Here is a 24097-nt window from a genome sequence, read left to right as displayed (position 1 = left end):
TATAAGAAACTTGGCAAGTGGTAAAGCTTAGGACATTGATGAGTTGTGAGTTGAATTTTTAAAATGGAGAATAAATCTCCTTGCTCCTTACATTGAGATTTTTTTAACAAAGTTACTCAAAGCAACTTTTCGATTGAACATGAACAACAAGTGATGTGATTCCTTTGGACAAAAGTGAAGATATTAACAATCCTTCTAACTATCGTACTATTAAATCAACTCGTTTCTTGGAAAGCTTTTTGGGAGTATGATAGAGCATAGAATTAGTAGTTGGGCAAAAAGAGAAGATAAAAGAGTGAAAGGACATGCAAGTTTCAAACCACCATTGACCATTGCATCACTCTTAGAAACTTCATTGAGAAGGTATGAGACTTGCAAGGGCAAGAAGCCTTTTGTTGCTCTGTTAATTTCAAGAAGGCCTTTGACATGGTTCCCAGGGACAAACTTTGGAGCATAATGGAGGAACTTGGGATCCTTGATGAACTTAAGAGTTGAAATCCATAAACTTTATAATCAAGTTAGAGCGAAAATTAGAACAAAAGATATAATGTTTGAATGCTTTGACAATGACATTGGGGTCAAACAAGGGTGTCCTCTCTCCGCCATCTTGTTTGGCCTATATATTGATAAACTTGGAGAGTAGCTAAATAAAAATAATGGGGAAGGTATCCAACTTGCAGGTTATGTGGTGAAGCTTCTTTTGTATGTAGATGATCTTATTTGAATTGCAAAATTGTGAACAAATTGAAGGAATATTTGAAAGCACTTGAGCTTTTTTGTCAATTGGAATGTAAGTTAATACCACCAAGACTAAAGTCACGATCTTCTCCTTGAAAAGAAAGAAACAATGAACTAACTTCATGCTTTATGGTTGTCCATTGGAGATAGTAGAAGAATATTTGTACTTGGGAGTTGATTTCCATCATAAGCTTAGTTGAAAATCTTGTAGGTCAAAAAGGATACAAGGTGGATGTGAGGCTTCTTATCTCTTGAAAAATAGATGTAGGAAAGTGGAGTTGTGGGATTGGAAAACCAAGAAAACCCTCTTCTGTTTGTTGGTTACATCAGTTGTCCTTCATGGTTGTGAGATTTGGGGGAGTAGCATGTCAAACCACAAATGGAGGCAATTAGAAAGGATCCAAAAGCATCTAATCATTAGTAGTTTCAAAGTCAAGTCAATAGTTTCCTATGAGATTCTTTTAGCAGAAGTAGGAATGTTTCCAATGGAATCTTCAACAATAGTTTGTTTGTTAAGATATTTAAAAAATGTTAAAAACATGGATAAACATTACTGACCCAAAATGGTTGTTGAGGACAAATTAAAATGAAGGAAGAAGACTTGGATGAGGCATATCAACAATTGGATCAACCAGTAGGGCATTGATATGCAAGATTGTCCCAACAACAATGATGAGATAAAAAAGTTTATGTTGAAAAATTTAGAACTGCCATGTGGACAAAGCAAGTTGGTCGAAAAAAGACACATTATATCAAAGAGTTCAACCCCTTGTGGGAACATGACGAAAAAGATTTCCGAAGGGCAACAAGTAAGGGAAAGGCTAGACATCTAGTTGCACAAATCAGAACCGCCTCCCACCATCTTAGATGTGAGATAGGTAGATGGGCTGTCCCTAAGGAGGAGTGGGATGAAAGAGCTTGTCTTTTTTCCAATAAAAGGGTGGTGGAAACTGAATGACACTTCATCTTTGAGTGTGTTGCTTATGAGGACATCCGTAAGCAATATGAGGACAATTAGAAGGGGTGTAGCCTAAATAAGTTATTTGAGGAGCAAGAATCCACAAAATAGTAGGCTTCTTAATCAAGATCCACAATAGAATTGTTGACAATGAAAAGAACTTGAAAATCGTTAACAAAGATTCTCTTGATCCCATAACTGACAATGAAAAGAACTTGAAAATCATTAACAAAAATGCTCTTGATCTCATTAACTGATAATGTAATAGATATTATTATAACTCACTCACTCATTCATACTACTACATAAATACGCTAGAGTTGGATCTTCCACAACTTCTTTTAAGAGGAGAATATAGGAAAATTGACCGCCTACTCGATCAAAATCTTTAGCGGAAGAACTAAGATACTAATGTTTTGGTGCGAAAGCTTTTCAACTCTTATAAATGTTCGAACAGTTGGCAGCCTATAAATTGCAGTCTGCAGATACTGAGAGTGATGAATTCCGTCGAATTAGTTGAGATGGAGACGGAAATAGAGATGAAGGTTTCAATAGAGAAGGAAATGTGCTTAGAGGGTCTGGAACGGAGTATTCGTAAGGACTTGTCAGATAGGGTGCTCGTCTCGTACGGCATTTTCACCTCTGCTCGCCCCTTTGGTTCGAAGATCGTCTGCGAGGTAGCCCATTTTTATCTTCAACTTCTACCAAACGATCCCTAGCTAATCTTTATATTTGTGCCCGGAGTGCATCGTAAATCAATTTAGACAGTAAAAATAAATGATAAATGAAAAGAAAAACAAATGTTTTGAACTTGTTTCACGAAGTGAATCCCGAGCAATTCAACCAGTATGGTCAGAATAACTGGACGATTGTATCAGAATAGGAAATGAAAATACAGATTTTAACTTTGCTTAGAAATTGTTTTTTGGATGAGGAAAATCTCCTTGATTTAGGCTGTGTTCTGCTGCATAGATGTCGTTTTGGTTAATTTGCATAATTTGGATCCAATTGATTTAGATTTTGTTGCAACTCATACCAGAATGGTCTTGTGGAGTTGGCGATTTGGTTATTTTGGGTGTGGTCACGTTTCGAGATTGTTGATGTGGAACATGTGACAACTGTGAAATTAGTGTCATCGGTTCTATTGAAAATTAAAGTCATAATGCGTAGTACCATTCCCTAGAGGCTAACAACTGTTAGGTTTACCCTACTCTGTGAGAAAAAACAGAGAGCCAACCTTTTTGCTGTCTTAAAGACTAATCATGAATTTTTCATCTAATTATGAAATTTCAGGAATAGTCTGATTCCGATGGATTGAATTGAAATGATGTCAAAACGTTGTGGAGTATTTTTTATTCTGGTAGTTAAGTAGCGCTTACTGTCTAGTGGCAATAAAAGAATCCTTTCAACCGAAAGGCTATGTCCGAGGGTCATTATTTCCATAAAACTCACCAGAACCTGCATCCACTGTTGTCTTATTTTAGTTTGCTCAATTACACTTCCACAATATCATTATGGGAACAATCCCAGCAGGGTTTAAACCTAGGTCATCCCCATGGCAGTCTCTGCTTCCTTAAAGCTGGTCTATGGCCCATCAAACCACTCTTTTCCGAGCATTTCACCAAGTTTTTGTTGGGCGCTGAGTCAATTCTTATGTTTTTGGTTTTCCCCATTGTGGCCAAGACTAATACATGTGACTATGGAAGTTCACTTTTATATTGGCATCTCTACCCATCAAATCTTGGAAGATTGTACATAGCAGTACAATTTGGAGATTGTGGCATCGTATACAGTTAAGGCCATCAGTCCTTAAGATACTGGGACTTTCCTATACCATTGTAGTGTCCCAACAAAATATTAGAATTGCTAATTCAATTGAAGGAAAAAATTGCAGGGTAAAATAAGTAGATTCTTGTACACACTTAGCTACTGATTAAAAATTAGAACAAACATACAGATAACACTTTAAAACCTAAGTTTCTGAACTGGGTACGGGAACGGGAATGGGAATGGGTATGTGTATATATACATACACACACATACATACATACATACATACATATATATTTATATATGTACATTGTATATATGTATGTATATATGTGTGTGTGTTTATGTGTATGTGTATGTATATGTATATGTATATGGATATGTAGTAAAAAATAGAATTAAGTTTAGAATGTCATATAACATACATGTGCCAAACAAAACCATTACAAATTTCAAATTTTGAAATATAACATACTAATTTAAATTCAGTTTTCAATATCAAAAAGATCAAACTAGAATCTCATGATAGATAAGTTCTGAGTCCACTTATCAGCACTGTAGGTCTTAAGAATATCAAAAAGATCAAACTAGAATCACTAAACATTTCGGAAAAAAATCGGCATCTAAATACATGAACCTCGGATGCACACATAGGAGATTCGTTTTAGAATCTGATTCCGGTATGTTTTGTACCCAGAATCGCCTGAAAAATTGCATGATTCAGCAACTTAGTTTAAAAGCTACTGTAGACCCAATACCAAAGCATAGAGAAAACATGAATAAATACTGCTAAAATTTAGGGATCTCCATTATTGCCATTAAGACCAGAATTTCCTGGACTCTACAGCAAAAACTCAAAGGCGCTTGTAAAGGCATCTGATTTATCTCCAGACTTCAAATCCTGTTATAAATTAAGGCATGCTATAAGTTGTCATTATGCATAGTGCAAGTTCTATATAAAAGAAAGCGTGCTGCAGGTCATGATGCTATGCCAATGGATGGACACATAACAACATTTCACAGTGTACAAGATATTTCTATATTAAGTTTTTGATAAGTTGCAATGGTTGACATAACCATATGCATACTTATTTTATATATGTTAACCTTGTCTTTCCCTTCTGGATCGAAGCCGCTAAATCAATCTTGTGTTCTCGATTAATGGGTAACATTGTTGCTCGACCAAATGATGGATTGGGATAGCTTGTTTATAAGATATGTAATGATCAACAGAACACAGGTTCAAATTGTGTTGAGGAAAGTAGATGTCACCTCATAATTGAATAAGCCACTGATTCGTACTGTTTCTTTTTGCATTTATGCATAATCGTCGAGGAATCTTTTGTTTGTCACATGCAACTATATTCACTTAGAGAATAGGAGAAAGTGGTTTTTTATATTTTCTTTATGGAAGATGTGGCCAAATTATTTGGACTCTTCATTTATAGCATTGCTAGTAAATAGATTTTGTCACTAGTTTTTAAATATAAGAACCTCTCAGAATTAGTGACAAAATTACTAACAGTTGGATAGGTTGCAATCAGATAAGCGACCTTCCTTTGTATTTGAAAGGGGCAGCTCCCTTTTTAGATAAAACTTGAAAAGAATGGGGTATGCTTTTAACCTGAAAGCAGGAATTTTATTTTTCTACAGATATATGAAATTAAAAGAGAGCACAAAATCCCATGAGCCAACTATCTACTTGCAGAAACTTGAATTGAAAATCTTAAGTTGTCATCAAAGTTCTCTAACATAAGGAAAAGAACATTCAAACAATGAGTCAATAGACAAACAAAAGTTACTGAAATCCCACAGAAGATGATAAAGATTTATCTCAAAACCTAAACAATTGCACATTCAACAAAAGAAAAATGGACAACTCAGGAAATGTGACACACAGTTCACCAAGTTTCTGTAATCATCTTGAATCTTGTTGGTCCAATCTATACATAGTCTGTATGGAAATATGAGAAACCTCAAATATTGAACACACCCAGATGCTGAGACGGGGGAGGGGGAGGGGGAGGGTGTGAATCAGCATTAACTTATACTTAAACACCCATTTGCAATTTAAACATTAAATCAGATCAGATCTACCAAAAGAAAGAACTGAAGACAAAGCATGCACCACACAAGAACACCAAGATTTTTAGGTGGAAAACCCAACGAGGGAAAAACCACGGTGAGAGCTATTTCACAATATAAATGAACAAGTTTTTACAATATTTTTTTTAAGGATCATTGCCGAAGGAAGCTCACTGCTCCCTGATGTACTTGCTGAGCAAGATACAATGAAAACATAGACCTGCTAAGGGGATTCACTATGTGATAGCAGGATACATGAAGATTACAATAGAAAAACTAAACATGAACTGCTATAAAGAATGCATCTGACATGTGCAGATGTGGCAATTACTCCATCTTACATGAATTATTCACTTCACAATGATTTGCCCTTCTTTATATATCCTCTGCAATACCTCTGCAACACCGATTAGGTCAGCTCCAAAGACCTTTAGATGAGACATGCATTACATAGGTCGGCTCCAAACATATGTAAAATGAAATAGAATGAGTTTTGGATCAACTCAAAGCATAATTGATCCCAAACATATGACAACACATTCTCCAAACCAAATGTGATAGGTCAAGATCAAACCGCAAATGAAGGAAATCAAACTGTCGGCCCAAATATCAACAATACCGCTAAAATTGCTAATTGTTCATCTTTGCACCATTGGGGAGAAACCAAAAACAACATGCTGACCGAGATAAGAGCAATGTAGACAATACACAACATCCCTACAACCATCTCCTGAAGTATTTGAACATTATGTGTTTGGCACAAAAGAAGAAACCCATTGAACTGATAGAAACAGGGCATTCTGGACAGACTATGACACTTAAACACATTGGATATTGTACTGCGGTGCATGAAATCATCTAAAATTTATATGGATGAAGCATTATACTTTACTGCTCATATACCTAAGTCCGCACAAGCATATCTACTACTCCAAAGGAATGAGGAGCAATCTGGTGAACAACTGACACAGTTAATCCTATTATATTGCAATCCAGAGAACAGTCACATCTAACTCTCGCTGTAGAAATGTTTATGACATAAAATCCTGGAAACGTGTAATGTCCCGTTAATAGGGTAACTTAGAATGTTGGGACAATTACCTTAACTTATCCTTATTACCCTAACAAGTACTTACGCTTAGATCCAGTAATGCAAGATATGCCAAGTATCTATTGCTATGTCAGATTCAATTCAACAATGCGTATATGCAATATGATATAGGTATTAATATGATTAATAGCAATGTCTATTACTGAGATATGAAATATGTTATGAATATAATATTCCTATCATTTACAGTGATAGTCAATGATGCTATTTCTGATATAAACAATATGAGTATGCAATCGATATGTATTACTGGCAGCAGTGCGTTTGCTATGTCTGTGTTGACGTGTATTTTGTACACAATCATACACAGAATAAAATACCCAAGGGTACCTTATCCTCTCTTGAATAAAGTCTCTGATTGCTGAAGATGTCGCAAAAAGGATCAATCAGGGTGACTCCAATGTTCTTTTATGTAGGGTCTCTACGTGTGGATAAGCACCAGTGGTCGTTGTGATTGCTGTTTCATCAAGGGGACTTATGTATCCGAATTGCAGGAACAAGATTTCCTAATACTAATGAATTCCCAAAAAAAGATCAAAAGGGTCTAATTTAATCTTAAGAATGACTCAATGTAGGCTAGACTTGGCAAGATTCTACCAACTTCAGTATTGCCAAGGAATTACAACTTTACTGAAACTGATGCGATCTTCTAAGGTGAATAATGATTTTCAAATCATCAAGAATCATAGGCACTACCACGAAGGTACATATCAATGACTCAATAATGAATGAAGGTTTATGCAATCCAAATATTTCCAGTCGACCACACAAGGCGTCCTTACAATCAGTAAGAAGCTAGTGGTTTGGAGTATGAATCTCACCAAAGATCAAGCCCAACACTTAGTCCTTCAAATTTAAATACTACTTTGACTGAGAATGATTCAAGAGAATAAACAACCATGAAGATAACCACAAGAATTGCAATAAAACACCATAACTTCAATATTTTATTGATCTCAAAGCCATCATAAACAACAATTGTTTGAAATTCCTTCTTCAAAGCTCAATATTGCTACAAAATAACTTGCTTCTCAAAAACTCTAACTATTTCTTATTGCTCTCTCTTAATTCTAATTTCTCCTATCTATCTATCTATATATCTATCTATCTATATCAAAATGAAAATGAATGAGGGTATAAATAGCATCCTCAATTACAATGAACGGTCCAGATCAAAAGAAGATCAATGGCCAAGATTATGACACCTAAACTCTAATTAGGGTTTTATTACAAAAGTTCCCTTTTTATTGCACAACATTAAATGCATAGCCAAATATTAAATTTGGCACAAAAATCTAGGAAACATAGACCAATGACAATTAAGGTGCCACATCATCTATAACAACCTTTCTTCTAGAATCTTATTCCCTTTCCAATGCTCCTTTTTAGCATATGCAATGAATCTAGACACGATTCCTTCGATCTCAGCAATTGGAATCTCGGGAAGATTCTTCATTCGTTCCTCCAAGTGTATGACTTGATCGAAAGCCTTGAGCAGAGCAGTGTCCCATCCAGGTTCAAGTTCTTTGATCTTCTCAATTAGGAGCATGGTGGCAAACATCTGATCCCGTTGCTCATTTGTAATAACATTCTCATCTTTGCAAAAGATGACCTTGACTCTATCTTCCAATTCTTGCAAATCCACATCTGTCTCAACTGCAATCCTCCTGCCAAGAATAGTACATAATACTTCAAACACTTTGTCCTGGATCGGATGGATAATCTCTTCAACTTGATTGCATTTGTTACTGATGTCCTCAAAAAGAACTTCCTTCATCTGGAGTAAAGTTGACCATTGGAGTAAACTATGAGGTCCTCCATCCATTATCTTTTCTTGTGCTAGGACCTTCCTTGATGTTTGTCTGATTACTTGCAGGACAGGAATGATAACATCCTTAGTATGAGCAAAAGCAGCTACAGTTATCATTAGGTTGTGGATGACCTCAAGAACCTGAATAGCTCGGTGAATGGTCTGCATCATCCTTGTTGCAAATTCAATAGCAATTGTATGGGATTTGTCAATCCAAGATCTCATAAGCTGAACCAAACTCCTGACTCTCTCTGCCTCGCCAACTGATTCAAGGGGAAGTGCCTGTGCAGGAGATACTGCTGGATCCTGACGCCTCAAAGGCTGATTGAGATGGCTAAAGTAGCCTCTCCAAGCACTGACCTCTCGCTCAAGCTTCCTATTCTTTTCCATTTCTTCTCTAAGCTTGTCCTTAAGTGCCTCAAATGAATCAGTGGCATCATCCAACGTCTGCTCGGCTGTGAGTGGACCAAGCTCAAATGTCTCTACATCATATTCCTCTGCGAGGATCTCACCTTCATACTTGTCCACTGCTGGTGTAGCTATCTGCAATTTCCTGGATCCTGTCTCATCTCTGATCATCTTGGACATCTTAGTAGCCTTCCTCCTTTCTGTCACTTCCTGAGAATTTCCAACAAGGCTCTCTAAATCAATCACATTATCCTTGTCCTTGATCACAATCACCCTTGTTAGTCTCTCTTTTAACCAATCTGGAATGGCAGATCTTGTTTCTCTAACCTGTATCTCATTAGGCAATGTTTCTTCTTCTCTGAGAGGAGATGTCACTTCGTCATCGTTCTTGTCTTCATGTAACTCATTAACTCGGAGAGATTGGCTTGATGAACGTTGAGGTGCCTGTCCTTCTCCCTGTTTATCGTTCTGTACCATTGATTCCATAGATTCCTCCATTTCAAGTGTCCTCTTCTCCTGTCGAGAAGATGTGCCGGATGAACGATCTCTGTTGGCTTCTTGCTTCTTCTTGTAGGATTCTCTTTTCTCGGGTCTCTCTTTTCTCTTTGAGCCTCTAGGATGGGGGTTGCCTTCACTTACGCTTCGAAGGTTGCCTTCACTTGTGTTTCTGGGATTAGGATTACCTTCACTTACACTTGCTCCTCCTTCGGATGGCCTTTCCTCCAAAGTAAAAGTCATAGATATGCCTTGCTCTCTCAACTTTTGATGTTGCACATCAACCCATCTGCGAGTACAAGATAAAACTGGAGCCATCAAGGCATCTAGATCCAAAATCTCAGGTTCATTCCAATCTAGCTTCACTGCTTTGCTCTCTCGGTCATAAGATGATTGGAGATGTCTGCCACTGTCCTGAGCTTGGTCGGCCACTCTGTAAATTTTGCATTTCCTGATAAAGTCTAAAGGCAATCTGGAATGCATCTTTCTTTTCACTTCAAGATCATCTGAGAGATTCATCACAAAGTCCTCTACCTGAGGTTCATGTCTGTATTTCCTTCCAACTGTCTCTTCTATATACCCATAAGGATCAAAATTCTCTCTCATGGCAAAGAATGAAAATGAATATAAAGCTAACTCCTTTTCTGCATCATCCATGGCTAGAGCATTAGGACATACCTCAACTGAATTTCCTAGTATGATAGGAACAAGAACTCCATTTCCATGCTTGTGTCTGAATGCCTTTGCATACGCTGCCAATTGTCTAGTTACCTCAAGTAACACTATTCTGTCTGTCGGATATCTCGGCAACATGTAGGGAGGTGAAGGACATCCATGAACTCTAATATATGTAAACTTCTGAAATTGGATGAACCAAGCACCGTACCTCTTCACAAGCTCTTGTGCATCTTGAGATAGCCGATTGTGAATCCCGCCTTGCAATGTCCTAGTGATGTTCATCGTGAAGGTATCATTGACCAACTTGTAGTCACTTCCTGGAGGATGATGCAAATGAACATAGGAATCACAAACTCTGACTTCCCCGGGCCCTCTTCCGATCACTCCTCTGTGAAGTAGTCCTGCATATTCAAAACTCCTTATCAAGGCATATACGATGTATGAACTCATGTGGAAAGACTTGGTAGCCTTCAGTCTTCTTAACTGCATGTCCAAGCAATGGCTAATCATTCTAGCCCAATGAATTGTTCCTTTTCCTTGAACTATCACTTGGATGAAGTAGAACATCCACTTCTCAAAATAGAAGGCTTGAGGAGCCCCTGTAACTCGGTTGAGTAATGTTATCAAATCTCTGTACTCCTCCTGGAAGTCGATCCTATGTGGTGTGTTCGGAATCTTGCTCAGGCGAGGACGATTCTTGAGTAACCAATTTTTGTTGATGATGCTCAAGCAAGTGTCTGGATCATCTTCGTACATGGACCTGGCTCCTTCTAAGCTTTTATAAATCATATCTTTATGTTCTGGCAGGTGAAGAGCTTCACTGATAGCCTCCTCTGAAAGATAAGCAAAAGTGTCTCCCTCCTTGGACACTATCGATCTGGACTGTGGATCATAATGGCGAGTACACTCGATCATCAACTCATGGCACTGGACTGCTGGAGGGAAGCTGACCGCTTTGATAATGCCACTTTCAATTATTCTCCTTGTGACAGGTGATGGCTTGCCAATGTAAGGGACCTCTCGAAACTTTTTCACACTGAAGTTTCCCAAGTTAGTATCTCCAATGTTGCTCCACTTAGACACGATCTTGGTCTCCAATTCTTCGTTCTTCTGATCTTCCTTCATGAGGGCTGGACGACTGGTAGATGCTCCCGCCTTCGGGGTCGCCATCGTGACACCTACACAACATTTCATAATGAGTAATAGATTTTGCAATATAGAAATATAGACTAGATTAAAGATAGAATTTAGGAAACTTCATGATAAGTCTTTGAGTTATCATTTCCTAAATACGATTGAGCTACTGGAAATTCAAAATTTCAAAATTCAAAATTCAAGATTGAGACTAGGACGATTAAAATTCAAAATTTGAACAAGGGAACTTCGTCATACCTCACTTTGAGAGCTAACTCTAACAAAAGGATGCAAAATTAGGAAATTCGCCTAGGCAAAATGAAAATTGGAGTCTTCAACGTGAGCTTCCTCTAGCAAATGCGTCTCCTTTATTAACTTCACCACCTTGAGGGCAAATTCGCTCCACCATAAACAAAGTTCGCACTCCTCTTGATGAGATCTCGCACTTCCTTATTCGCCTCTCCAAATCGCATATGAACAATGATTGAATGATGGTTAAAACATGCTCACATACCTTCATTATATAGGCGCTCACCTCTTTGCAATCCCTATAGGCCAACTTGGAAATAAGGCAAATAATAACAAAATTTAAATAAAAAGAGGAGGCCGACTTTTGTAAAAACATTAAAATAAAACCCAAGCGCTCTCTTTTTATTTAATTTAATAATTAATTAATTTTAATGCCTTTGTATTTAATAATTTCGATTTTTAAAAAGGCTAAATTAATCATTAAATGCCTCATGCGCTATTTTTAAATGCTAATTCAATTAAATATTTCAAGTTTTATCAATTTTTAGCATTTAATGCATTTCGAAAATATTGGCGCCTAATCATGGGAGGATTTTGGAATATTAACAATATCACTCTGGTCCCTGGGAGAGGGACAGGAGCGAACTTTGTGTTTGAGCTCAAAGTTGTTGACTTTTGACGTTAACCCCTTGTTCATCATCTTCCTAAAGACATTTTCGATCTTGCATGTCCTTGCCTTGACGTGGTCTAGGAAGGAAATGATTGTTTCAATGAATATCGCCCTGGTCCTCCAGTGAAGGACAGGAGCGAACTTTTGTTCCTTGTGCTAATCCTTGATCATATCAACTTTCAATTGCTTTCAAAATGTAAAATAGTGTCTCTTACTCCTTGAACGTTTGAAACGGAAGTGACACCTCAAAATTGGACACACTTGCATATTTCGCTCTAGTCCCTTGGAGAGGGACAGGAGTGCCTTAGTCATTTCTCATCACTTTTCGTGGTCTTTGTAACCTTGCTTTCCTTCGAAGCACCTCCAACATCTTCGCCACCTTGCCTTGGCTTGGATCCAACCAAACTTGGAAGGGACGACTTGATAATCTACATTTTGCCCTGGTCCCTGGCAGAGGGACAGGAGCGATTTTACCTCTATAGGCTAAGTCATTCATTGCCAACGTTTAAAACTATCTTCAATGGATTCATTATGCTCCCCTTCACTCATCTCCAACATGAAACTTGTTCTAACTTTGTGGGAAATTTGCTTCATGAGGAAATCGCCTTGGTCCCTTGGAGAGGGACAGGAGCACCTAGGACAAAATATGTTTCACTTTGCGTCTTGCAACCTTCAAAATTATCTTCAATGGAACGACTACGCCTTCTTTTACTTGCCTCAAACTTAAAACTTTCTTCCTCCTCGCCAAAAACTTGTCCTCTAAGAAAATCGCCCTGGTCCCTTGGAGAGGGACAGGAGCGCCTTGGGCAATTTCATCAAGTTCTCGAGTTATTTACAACTTCGTTCTTTTTTGAGGCATTCCAAACATCTTTACCATCCTGCCCTTTGGCCTGGACTTAACCAAATTCAGAAGGGAATGCTAGATAATGTATATTTTGCCCTGGTCCTTGACTGAAGGACAGGAGCGATTTTGTATTTACTAGCTCAATTGTGTTTCGCCAACTTTCAAAATTCATCTTTGACGGATTGGTCGGGTCGCCCTTCATTCATCTCTAGCTTGAAATTCACTTTTCCTTGGTCCAAAACTTGTCCTTTGAGAAAATCGCTCTGGTCCCTTGGAGAGGGACAGGAGCTATCTTTAAAATTCGCCTTGGTCCCTGACAGAGGGACAGGAGTGAACTTGACTTTTTGGGTAAATTTTCTCTTTCGGTATCCATTCAAGTTATATTCAGTAGGCAAAACGCACCTTCCTTGATCTCTTCCACATTGCGAAATCATTTAATCCTGCAAGAATAAGGCAAACTTGGTGTTCGAGCTCCGGTCCTTCAGTGAGGGACAGGAGCGATTTTTTGTCCTTAAGGCCAAATGTTCAACTTTCATTGCACATGACTAAGTCTGGATGCTCCATCAGGTTGATTTCATCTCTTATTGCGTCCTTGATGCCTTAATTTTGATCAACTAAGACCAAAATGGTCTAAGTAGGCCATTTCGCCCTGGTCCCTGGGAGAGGGACAGGAGCGATTTAACCTTAAACTCTAAAAAACTTGGCATTTTGAGTCTCAAAAAATCTTCAAAACCTTCAATCCATGCTCGACTGCATCTCCTGGCGACCCTGCACAAGACAAATGAAACAAGTCAATAACCAAGATGCATAAAATACCAATTTCGCCCTAGTCCTTGACTGAAGGACAGGAGCGATTTTGCCTCTATAGGCCAAAATATCAAGAATTTAGGCTTTCAGTCACTTCACAAGGCATTACTAGGTCATCTCCAAGGCCAGGGGTCACTTATCGAACTTTCCAAAATTTGGTCAAAATTCACCCGGACAAAATTGCACAATTCCATCATCAACACTTAGGCAAAATTTTGAACTTGCTTTCAAAATTCCTACTGGACCTAGACAGACTTATCTGACATCCTGACAGATTCACCCTATTTCAAAATTGCAACCTACGCAAGGATGCTCAATAATCTTCAAAATTTGACTGGACTCTAGCTTGAAAACATCAAAATGGAAACCCTAAGGCCTAACCCTAGTCCAGACGACTCGCTCACTTACCCCAAACCCTAAAAGCAGAGAGAAGAACAGGCAAAACCGAGTAAAAAGAGGGGGTCCCCATTTCAATGGGGCGATGTGTGAAATGGTCACAACAGTCTGATAGGACAATGTGATTATGCAAATATGGAATATCACTTTGAGCGATGTGCTGCTGTCTAATATCTTAACCTCTAAGCTTGCAACTTCAGATATGGATACAATGTCTGAATATTCCTTTTAATACATGTAATCATGATATCTATTGCTCCTTTGTTGGCCGCTATGTCGGATTTGCTGATAATATAAGCAGATTGCAATCTTTATATCACTCACTGGTGATATGTTGCCTTTTCTGATGGTGACTTATATGCTTGCAACTTGAAGGGGATGTCTCAGAATAATAATCGATTTGTTTATGCACCCAACATTGTGCCTATGGCATTTGCTCACTAAGAGCAATCCAAACTGGATAAGAATAAAAGATATCAACTCACGATGATTGGAATGAATGATTCAATTGACTTATGTATCCATTATTCTTGAAGGATTGCATCTTGAAAGTCACACCTTCTCCCATTTGTGTTTCTTCATAAGGGATCATGGCTCCTCATTACAACTATCGCTGCTAATCCTTATCATTGTTTATGCTAATCGCTGCCGGGCCTCTTTCATTTGTAAATCAGTCTATGATTAACTAATCTGGTGCTGTCTTAAGCATCATTCATTAGTCATAATCCCTATTCAGTAATTTGTTGTCATTTCAACAAATATCAATGGGTGAATGTCCATGGTGAGCATTAGTCAATGCTATCTAATTATTGTCATTTTCCTTGGCTTGCTTTCTATAACTGTCGATTCATGCCTTAGTTGTGGATGATTATCTTTGATCATGAAAACATGGTTATCACTAATGGCTAATATGAGTCACCATGATTGATATATACTCGGTTGACATTCTAGCAACTGCATTTGATATTTCGTTCTTGATGATAACCTCCCTGCAATGTATATGCTCTCACTAATAATTTACATTGTTGATCTGGTATTGATATCTTCTATCTCATGATAGTCTTGTATTGATGCCATGGTTTCTTAATCGATATCTTCTCCTTGATTAGAGACTCGCAGTGTGAAGCGTTGATACTATTAGAATAATATCTTTCTCTGTGTTATTAATGGTCATTTAAGTTGTTTCTAATTTTGCCTCTAGTTAACGGTTGTTTCTTTTAGAAACATCGTCTTTGTAACTCTATTTAAAGGAGCTTTGTCTCCTTGATTAATTGAACAACATCGATTCTTTGAAATCCATATGCTTTTGCATCTGTATTATGGTATTAGAGCCAGCTCCAGGCAAGGAGCCCCAAGCACACGAGAGGTGTGGCTTAAGGGGGGGTGTTGGTGTTGGAAATAAGCCACACCCGGACCGACGATGGACTGGTCCAAGAGGGGCCAGTAGCTCAGTGGTAGAGCACTCCAGCAGCGTATTGAAAGTCCTAGGTTCGAGTCCTAGCTGGTCCATGTCTCAACATGGTATCAGAGCCTTGGTTATTTTCGAAATAATTTTTCAATTAAAAATTCGTCATGAATTTTTAACAGTTTTTTTGAAAAATTTCTTTGTTTATTCGAAATTGCTACTTTGGCAGTTCGTTTTGGTTGCAGCTACTAGGGTTTTCTGGCTATTTTCTGCCCTCCCACGACTCGTCTCTCTTGCATTTTGCGCAACCATGCGATGCAATTTTTTTCCCACCTGCAAATTTTTTTTTGCCATTTTTAGACGGAAATCTACATTTTCGATTAGGGTTTTTACCCTTTAGATCAAGTTGAATTTTTTTCGATTGCAGATTCTTGGTGGGTTTTTGGAGATCTCAATTGGGTCGTCGTCAGAATTTTCTGGGTGCCTCGATTTTCGAGCTAGCGGATCCAGATTCCGACGGTAGATTCGTTCTGGGTTGTCTTCGGATTTTTCTGGGTCAGCCGAAATTTTTTTCTTGAAATTTGTGCCTGCTGTACTTCATTTTTGAAGTCTGTACCTGCATCTGCCTCTGTTTTTGCATTGGGATTCAAATTTTTTGAATTCCATGCCAGTGCCTCTTCTCAGTTTTTCGTTTTTCGTGCATTGGGAAACGTGTAAGATGGCGTCATTGACCAACTTGATGTTGGAAGGTAGTCAGGTTTTGTGCACTTAGCATCTTCTCAGTACCTCGTTTTTTGTGCCTCGAAAAGCATGAAGATGGCTTATGGGCATTGATGTTTGTTTCGGTTTTTAATATTTTTTTACCTAAAAAAAATTCTGATGGGTTTTAATATTTTTTTCCCTTGAAAAAATCTATGGGTTTTAATAATTTTGTCCTAAAAAATTATCTGTGGGTTTTAAAATATTTTTTGTCCCTGTAAAAAAAAAAATCACGAGGGTTTATGATTTTTTCCTCAAAAATTGTACTTTGCTGCAGTCTATTTTTAGTTGCACCTGGAGTTGTTGTGCGAACATCTGCACTAGTCTCTTGTTTGCAGTCTATTTTCGGGCATCTTGCTCATCTGCAATAGTTTGGAGGGTTTGCCGATTTTTTCCTCAAAATCATGACAACTGTTCTTGGTGTGTCTCTGGTTACAGGGAGGGACAGTTCTCCAACATCAGGTTGGATAGTTGGTGTTGTTTTGGGTATCTCCAGAAGTTCTGCAGTTTCTGGGAGGGTTGGTGGCAGACTCATCTCAAGTGGCAGAGTTAGTGGCAGGCTCTTGTCTTCTGTTGCAGCGTGTTTTGAGAAGAAGGGGGCAACCTTCTCTGTTATTTCTCTTGGTAATTAGAACGATGACCATTAAGGGAGGGTATTAGAATAATATCTTTCTCTTTGTGTTATTAATGGTCATTTAAGTTGTTTCTAATTTCGCCTCTAGTTAACGATTGTTTCTTTTAGAAACATCGTCTTTGTAACTCTATTTAAAGGAGCTTTGTCTCCTTGATTAATTGAACAACATCGATTCTTTGAAATCCATATGCTTTTGCATCTATATTAGATACTCCTTGATTGCCGAGAATGGCATTTACTGGTTTTTGATAGTGATATGGATTGCTTTATTTGGCATTAATTGGCCCCACGGTCATTGACATTCCCTTTGCTCATACTGTAATGAAGGATCAATCTCCTTATATGATCATATATTTTGCTATGTGTTGTCCTCATGATGATATTGAGCCATCTTTGAGTCATCTGTAATGAGACTATCTTAATTGTTTCCTTCTTCATATGTCTTTGTAAGAGTTCATTCGTGCCTGTTATTATCTATAAAGATAATACAAGGAGCTTTCCTTTAGTTGTTTGGTTCTATAGTTCTAGCATCTGGATGGGGACATCACAAAACGAACTCCCTTGGTGACTGAAAAACATAACTCTAGAACCACAAGGCCAAACCATGCAAGGTGGAGAAATGTGGACCAAAATACAGAGTGACAAACATAGGAAAAATACGCTGTTTATGACAAATTTTCTTAACCATACAAGTCTGAACAAAGACTTAATCTGTCTTTCAACTAATTCCTTGAACATGTAGAAATCATCCAAGTCATGAATCAATGTGTTACATATACATATCATACATCCGGACTATCATACTGTCATGGATACATCTGCTGGTCTTCTGGACTGACTTGCTTAACTTCAATCATGCAGATCCCATATCACTATCTGTGTCAAACCATCTGTCTCAAATATCAATATCTCATGCTGATCTCACATTATTTATCAGCCTCTTCAACTATATCAATTCATTTGATACAAGTATGATAGGTCATCAAGTTGACCTCAAGTTGACATCAATGACAACACATTCACATTGACATCCATGATAACACAAACTGCACATATTAGCAACATTAAAATTTACAAAACTTCTCCGGAACAATGATCAAATGCCAACATACATCGCCAAAAGATCCTTCCTCTCTCACTCATTGGCCTATATATAGGTTTTATATTGAAATTGTCTTTGTTTGTAATTGTTCTCGTAATCATCTTAAAAAATGGAGCTCAAAGTGTCATGCCCCCTGATCATATAATAATGTTATTTCCCACTATCATATCAGAAATAATGAAATAAGTTTGTGCGTCGATAAATAGAAAATGGTCTTATTAATAAGACTTCACCATTTTCTGTTTTCCTGAATCTGCACCGATGCACAAGTAAACAATTACCCATATACAAGTCAACTTGGTAGTGAATAAATTAAGGATATGTTAATGATTGTGTTTACATTAATACTTGTCACTAATAACCATCGATGAGGTGCAAGCATAACAGCCATTATTAGTTAAAAGGAAAAGGACAAACTATCAAGGGTCACCACTCTTTGTAAGGGTGATGTCCATGGGAAGAGACAAAAACCTTCCATCCAAATGGAGGGATATATAAACAACATATCAATCACTCCAAAGGGGCATCGAAGAGGAAGAATTTCTCATAGACAGATATACCTGAATATAAGTAGCCGATTAGGTTATTATAAGGCAAATAACAGAATTGTGCATTAGCAAATATTTGGGTATGCAATAGAGGCAATTTTATTATGCATCTATAATCTCTAATATATATCTTTACCAAGTTATTAATAAACTTTGTATTTATTCAATTAATATGTTTGTCTTTTCTTTATTCCTGCAAGCAGTCATTGTGGGAATGGAGGGAGATATGTTAGGGAGAGGTAGTAGATGGGTTCCTCCGAATTAAGTAGGCCACCCCAATGGATGGAATTGTCATAGTTGGATATTCCTGCCATTTGTGGGCTAAGTGGCGAGTTGTCTGTTAATGTGTTTTTTATGACACCTCAAACACAGTATTAGTAATCTATCCTCTCTTGAACAAGGAAACCTTATATGCTAAATAATGTGATCGAGTAAGGCTGCCCCAAGGTTTCTTTAGTCAGGTCTTGATGTGCAAATTGGATAATCTCAGTTGAAATGATGCGATATGGTTGTATCACAAAGTGACTTATGCTTTGCCGGAACTGGAATTTTAACTTGTCAAACAAAGAAAAATCAAAATGAAAGGGATAGGAAATCTAATGTAATACCTAGCAATGCAAGAAATGATTGCTTACTTACTGAAACCAAACCAAGCTTTGCTTTGCCATAAGGAAACAACTAAACAAAGATGGTGCAATCTCCAAAGGGTACGGAAATGATTTTCAAATCACTTATGCACATCGACACCATGAACAATGACCATAGAGCAATTGAAGTTAAGTTTTCAATATGAGTTCAGACTAACCATGCACTGCAATTTGCAATCAACAAATTCCAAATGGTATGAACATATAGGCTTCACCATCAATCACCAATAAGATCTTCCATTCAACTATGCAACTTTATGCAAACAAATCTAAAACTTGAGAAGTAGAAACCATGCAACATGTCGAAACTCATACAAATATCCACCATATCTTCAATGAAAATCATATGTTTATTCCAACATAGCCTTTGCAACAATTTGTGGTCTCCTCCTCCTACTCTTGCTCTAGTACTTCCTAATTCTTCTATTAACCCTTACAAATGAGAAGAGCAAGCCTTTTATAGACTTCGAATTACAATTCAAAGGCTAGGATTGATTTGACATCAATGGCCAACATTTAAACAATAAAAAGCTAATTTGGGTAGTTACAACTTACAACTACCACCACTTACATTTATATTTGACCAATGATATGATTACACAAATTTGGACACATTTCCCTTTTTAGAACGAACCAATGAGAGATGAGGTGTGGTAAGGTACAATATTTAAATGTAATTCCACATGTCACTTTGATCTTCCTTGGGTGAGTCAAGTACAATGAACTTGGACATATCGACATGGCATCACCAGCTTGGTTGATGATGATTGGGCACCACCTCAGCGTATATATCTCTTGATACTCAACATCATCACCTTGCTTGAGTGATTGTGATGCTTCATATTCCCAAATTGCATCATCTTTGATCAAGTTTCTAACTTTGATTAACTCTTCTGAAACTATCTTCTTTCCTTGATCATTTTATCTTGTGTATTTCATCTTCACATTTAGGAATCTTTCTTCTTGTGATGCCTTTATTCCCCATTGTCATGCTCATCCTTTAAATCTTGAAATTCTCTTCCTTGGACATTCTTGATCCTAAACTCTTTGATGTCCTCTTGAAATGTGGAACGTGTCCTTGATTCTCCTTCATGTTGTAGTTTCTTTCCTTTGAGGCCTTCTCCATGTCTTGAGTTAGTCCTCATTCACATTGTAGCTAGCCAAATTGCTCCACTCACTTCTTCAACATCTTAGACATCTTGAGTTTGTCCTTGACCTTGATCTTGGATTTGCTGTAGAATCCTTCTTTGCATCAAAACCTGAAAAAGTAAGAGGAAGAGAATACCTCGATTCATGATTATAAATGAAATCCCAATGTTAATGACAGGCAAGATTATTATGATAATAAAATGAAAGTTTAATCTTGCATAATCAATTCACATTTGAAAAACTTAAAAGAAGTTTCATGATAATTAGTCCTCAATAAGACTTGTGAACAGCATCAATCAGCGCCATCAATAATTTGTGAAAATTGTTTCACAAACCCCTGTAGGACCCTGAAAATAGCACTTTGAATCTGGAAAACACTTCGATCACTGGTGAAAATCACTCAAATAAGAAAACAAATGACTTTTTGTTTCCTCTAAGATTGCCCCCCTTTCTGCTATTGAGGTTGCCTCTTTTTTTATTCTGATCCTTATAAAATCAAGCACTTTTTCCTTTGTATTCCAGTCTTTGAAATCTAATCTTCTTGTTTGGATCTATCTACTGTTGCTTGTCTTCGCTGCTGCGAATTTGTTTCTGCTCTACTTCTTTTATTCTGTTCTGAATGAATTTGAATTGCGATGTGAAATGACTTGTATGATTTCCCTTTCTATGTCTCTTATGAAACATCTTGCACTTGACAAGGGGTTGGCCTTATGTTTGCATTTTACTCCATAAATTTACATTTTATTTCAACTTACACATTTTGGAAGGATCCTATTACCCAAGTCGGCTCTCCTACTCTTCATCACATTTCACTCCACACGTTTTGCACGCCATTTCCAAGTTTTAATTGCCTCTCCTTTAGGTCAGCCTCAATTTGCACCCCTTTCACACCATATAAAGTTAGATTTCCAAAATTACCGTTCATTCCAATTCGAAAATCAGATCTGCTCTGCATTCCAGGGCAGAATTATAAAGCAATCTTGCGTTTCAGGTGGTTGTCTATGTATTCTTGAGTGGGAATAGAGGATGATTGTGCATTTTCCAGTGGGAATGAGGCTTGTTCATGCATTGAGAGGCAGAAATACAAGGTATGTATGCATTCAAGGGCAGAATTCAGAGGTAACCTTGTTTTGTGGTACAGAAATCAGAGGTAGCTGTGTGTTGCAAGGCAGAATTCCAGGGCAGACATATATTGTGTTGCGGGATTCTGACGTAGTCATGTATTGCTGGGCAGAAATCAGGCCTTTCCTTGCATCATGCAATGATTGTAATTTGATTCAACATTGTTGAGCGCAGACTTCACCTAGTCTTTAATTTTGTAGTGCACTTAAGGGGTTGTCTTGCAATTCTGGGCGCATTTTAGGGGGTAGCATCAATTTCTAGCTTGAATGAGACCCTGTCCTACATTGTTGGGTGCAAATCAGGGGTTTTATTGCAATGTGAAGTGTGATTTCAACATGATACAACAATGTAAGGCACAAATGAAGGGATGTAGCAACATTTTCTAGTGCGAATGTGACCCTATGCAACAATGTAAGGCGCAGATCTGACCTAGTCATTGCAATTTGCAATGAAAATGCAACCAAGTCTTACAATTTTTGGTGCAATTTCAACATCTTGTTGCAATTTGTTATGCATTGCAATTATACCTTTGCAACTTTGAGCGTGATTTCAATCATTGCCTTGCAACATTTTGTGGTGCAATTGCAAGGGTGATCTAGAATTTTTGGGATGGAGTTGCATCTAACCCTTACATTTCCAAGTGAATTTCCATCTCACTCTTGCATTTTGTAATAGAATTTGAACCTTGTCTTACATTGTGCAATGAAAATGCAACATTTTGCAACATTGAGATTTACAATTTTTGGGGTAAGATTGCAAGAAATTTTAACAATCTCAAGCGAAATTTAAAGGTTCTCCTCAACATTACCGGTGAAAATTGCAAATAAACCAACATTTTGAATTGAATTTCCAAGCAATGCAACATTTGTTTCAACATTTTTGTGGGGAAGATGCAAGGGGTTGTGCAAAATTTTATAATAAAAATGCAAAGTTGTGCAACTATGTGGGGGAAAAAGTGACACTAAGCAAACAAGCCCTAATCTCACCTTCAATCACACATTTGTGGAATACGAAAGAGCCTAGAGGTATCACACAATTGGCTACTTCTTCTTGTGAAAGAGAGAGCCACGGGCTACCTATTAGGATTTCTATTCCTTTGTTGTAATTGAAAGATAAAATGATGCAAGTTCAATTCCTAACCCCAAAATGCAAGTATGAACTAATGACAAGATTGCAGAATTGAACTTAAACAATGGAAAGCTGTAAACACAAGGACAAGACAAGAATGTAAATGCGTACCCGGAGTTAAAATCTGACTGAAAATGTTCAGAACGGGGGCGTGGGCGCCACTGTCCTGATTCTGCCCCGGAAACTGCTCTGGAAACTGCTGTTTTGCACTCTGGAAAAGCTGTCAAAAATGCTGAAAATGCTATCTGTCAGGAGGACCAGGGCGCCCAGCGCCCATGTCCTAGGGACCAGGGCGCCCAACGCCCCTGTCCTGGCAGGACCAGGGCGCCCCACGCCCCTGTCTTGGTCTTTTGCTCTGAGATTTGGTGTGAAGTTCGGTCTCCGTCTGCTTCTTCCGGATCTGTAACTTGCGGCGTCGTCCGAATTCCGAAACTTGCACTTATATCTGAAAAGGTGTGGTGGGCGGCTATATAGGGTTTTGCCTTAGTCAAACCCCTGCTTCGGTGATTTCCACCTCCACGAATAGCCAAGTTGTATTGTAAAATGTATTGTGTGTGCAGACCTAGTGTGTTTGCAAGGTCCTTAAATGCAAGAAAGCAAACTAGAGCAACCTAGAAAGTAAACCCTAATTGCTTGTAAATGATAATGTAAATGCTCTAAATCAAGATGCAAAGTGATCTACAGCATGAGTACAAATGATGTAATGAAGCTTATGCAAAAGACATGAAAACAACATGAAATCATACCCAACCCCAAGGGAGGGGTACAAGCCAATCTTCAGTCGGTAATCCCCTATTGCTCTTCAATGTCTTCAAAGCCCTAAATGAATGAATGAAATTGATGAATTCTTGATGGATGGATGTTGAATGTTATTGTAGTCTTTGAAGATCTGCTCTTTCGCTGCATAGAAGGTCCTCGAAAGCCCAAAATTCGGATCCTTTCAAATGAAGAAAGAGAGCTCTTATATATGAAACCCTAGGTCTTAATTTCAACTTTTGGCCGACCTAGAGATTGAATATCCCGCCAATTTCTTGGGGTTAAGCTTTATTTTATGATTGGATCGCGCTCCTAAAATTTCGGGAAAAATGTCCGGGACCATGTGCACGCCGGGTGCCATGGTCCGGACAACTTTTCACCAAATTTTCAGGGCCATCGGATATGATGATTTTAGAGAGAATCCCGAAGTTACAGCTGATTTCGAGATGTTTTGACCCCCGAAATCAAGCCCCCAAGTTCAAAATAGGACCTAATTAGGGTTTTTGATTAAATGATGTATTGGAAGAATAAAATGAAAAGGGCACACTTTAATGAAAGGGCCCAACTTTATGATGTGGGAGATGATAAAATAGGACCTTAGACCTAATTAATTTAATTAATTAAGCGCTAAGGGGAAATGCAATGCAAAATGCAAAATGCGCCAAGGCGGGTGCTAAACTAGGTGTGAAATTGT

The 24097-nt window shown here is 37.9% G+C and overlaps 1 protein-coding gene across 3 annotated transcripts in view; it reads left to right on the top strand.

Annotated features, from left to right (window-relative positions):
- The first annotated feature begins 2055 nt into the window (after nucleotides 1-2055).
- Nucleotides 2056-24097, top strand: part of LOC131067848 (protein GFS12) — a 241869-nt gene continuing 219827 nt past the window's right edge. For 2 of the 3 annotated variants that reach the window (XM_058003020.2, XM_058003019.2), the window contains exon 1: nucleotides 2060-2373. Coding sequence is in view for 1 of the 3 variants with exons in the window: in XM_058003019.2 (XP_057859002.2) it covers nucleotides 2194-2373 (180 nt within the window). In the remaining 2 variants the exon portion in view is untranslated. Of the gene's footprint in view, nucleotides 2374-24097 lie in introns of all 3 variants that reach the window. The other variant, XR_009111877.2, reaches the window with a different exon arrangement.

The sequence above is a fragment of the Cryptomeria japonica genome, chromosome 8 (genome assembly GCF_030272615.1).
Source record: "Cryptomeria japonica chromosome 8, Sugi_1.0, whole genome shotgun sequence".
Classification (NCBI taxonomy): Eukaryota; Viridiplantae; Streptophyta; class Pinopsida; order Cupressales; family Cupressaceae; genus Cryptomeria; species Cryptomeria japonica.
This window is presented reverse-complemented; position numbering and strand designations above follow the sequence as displayed.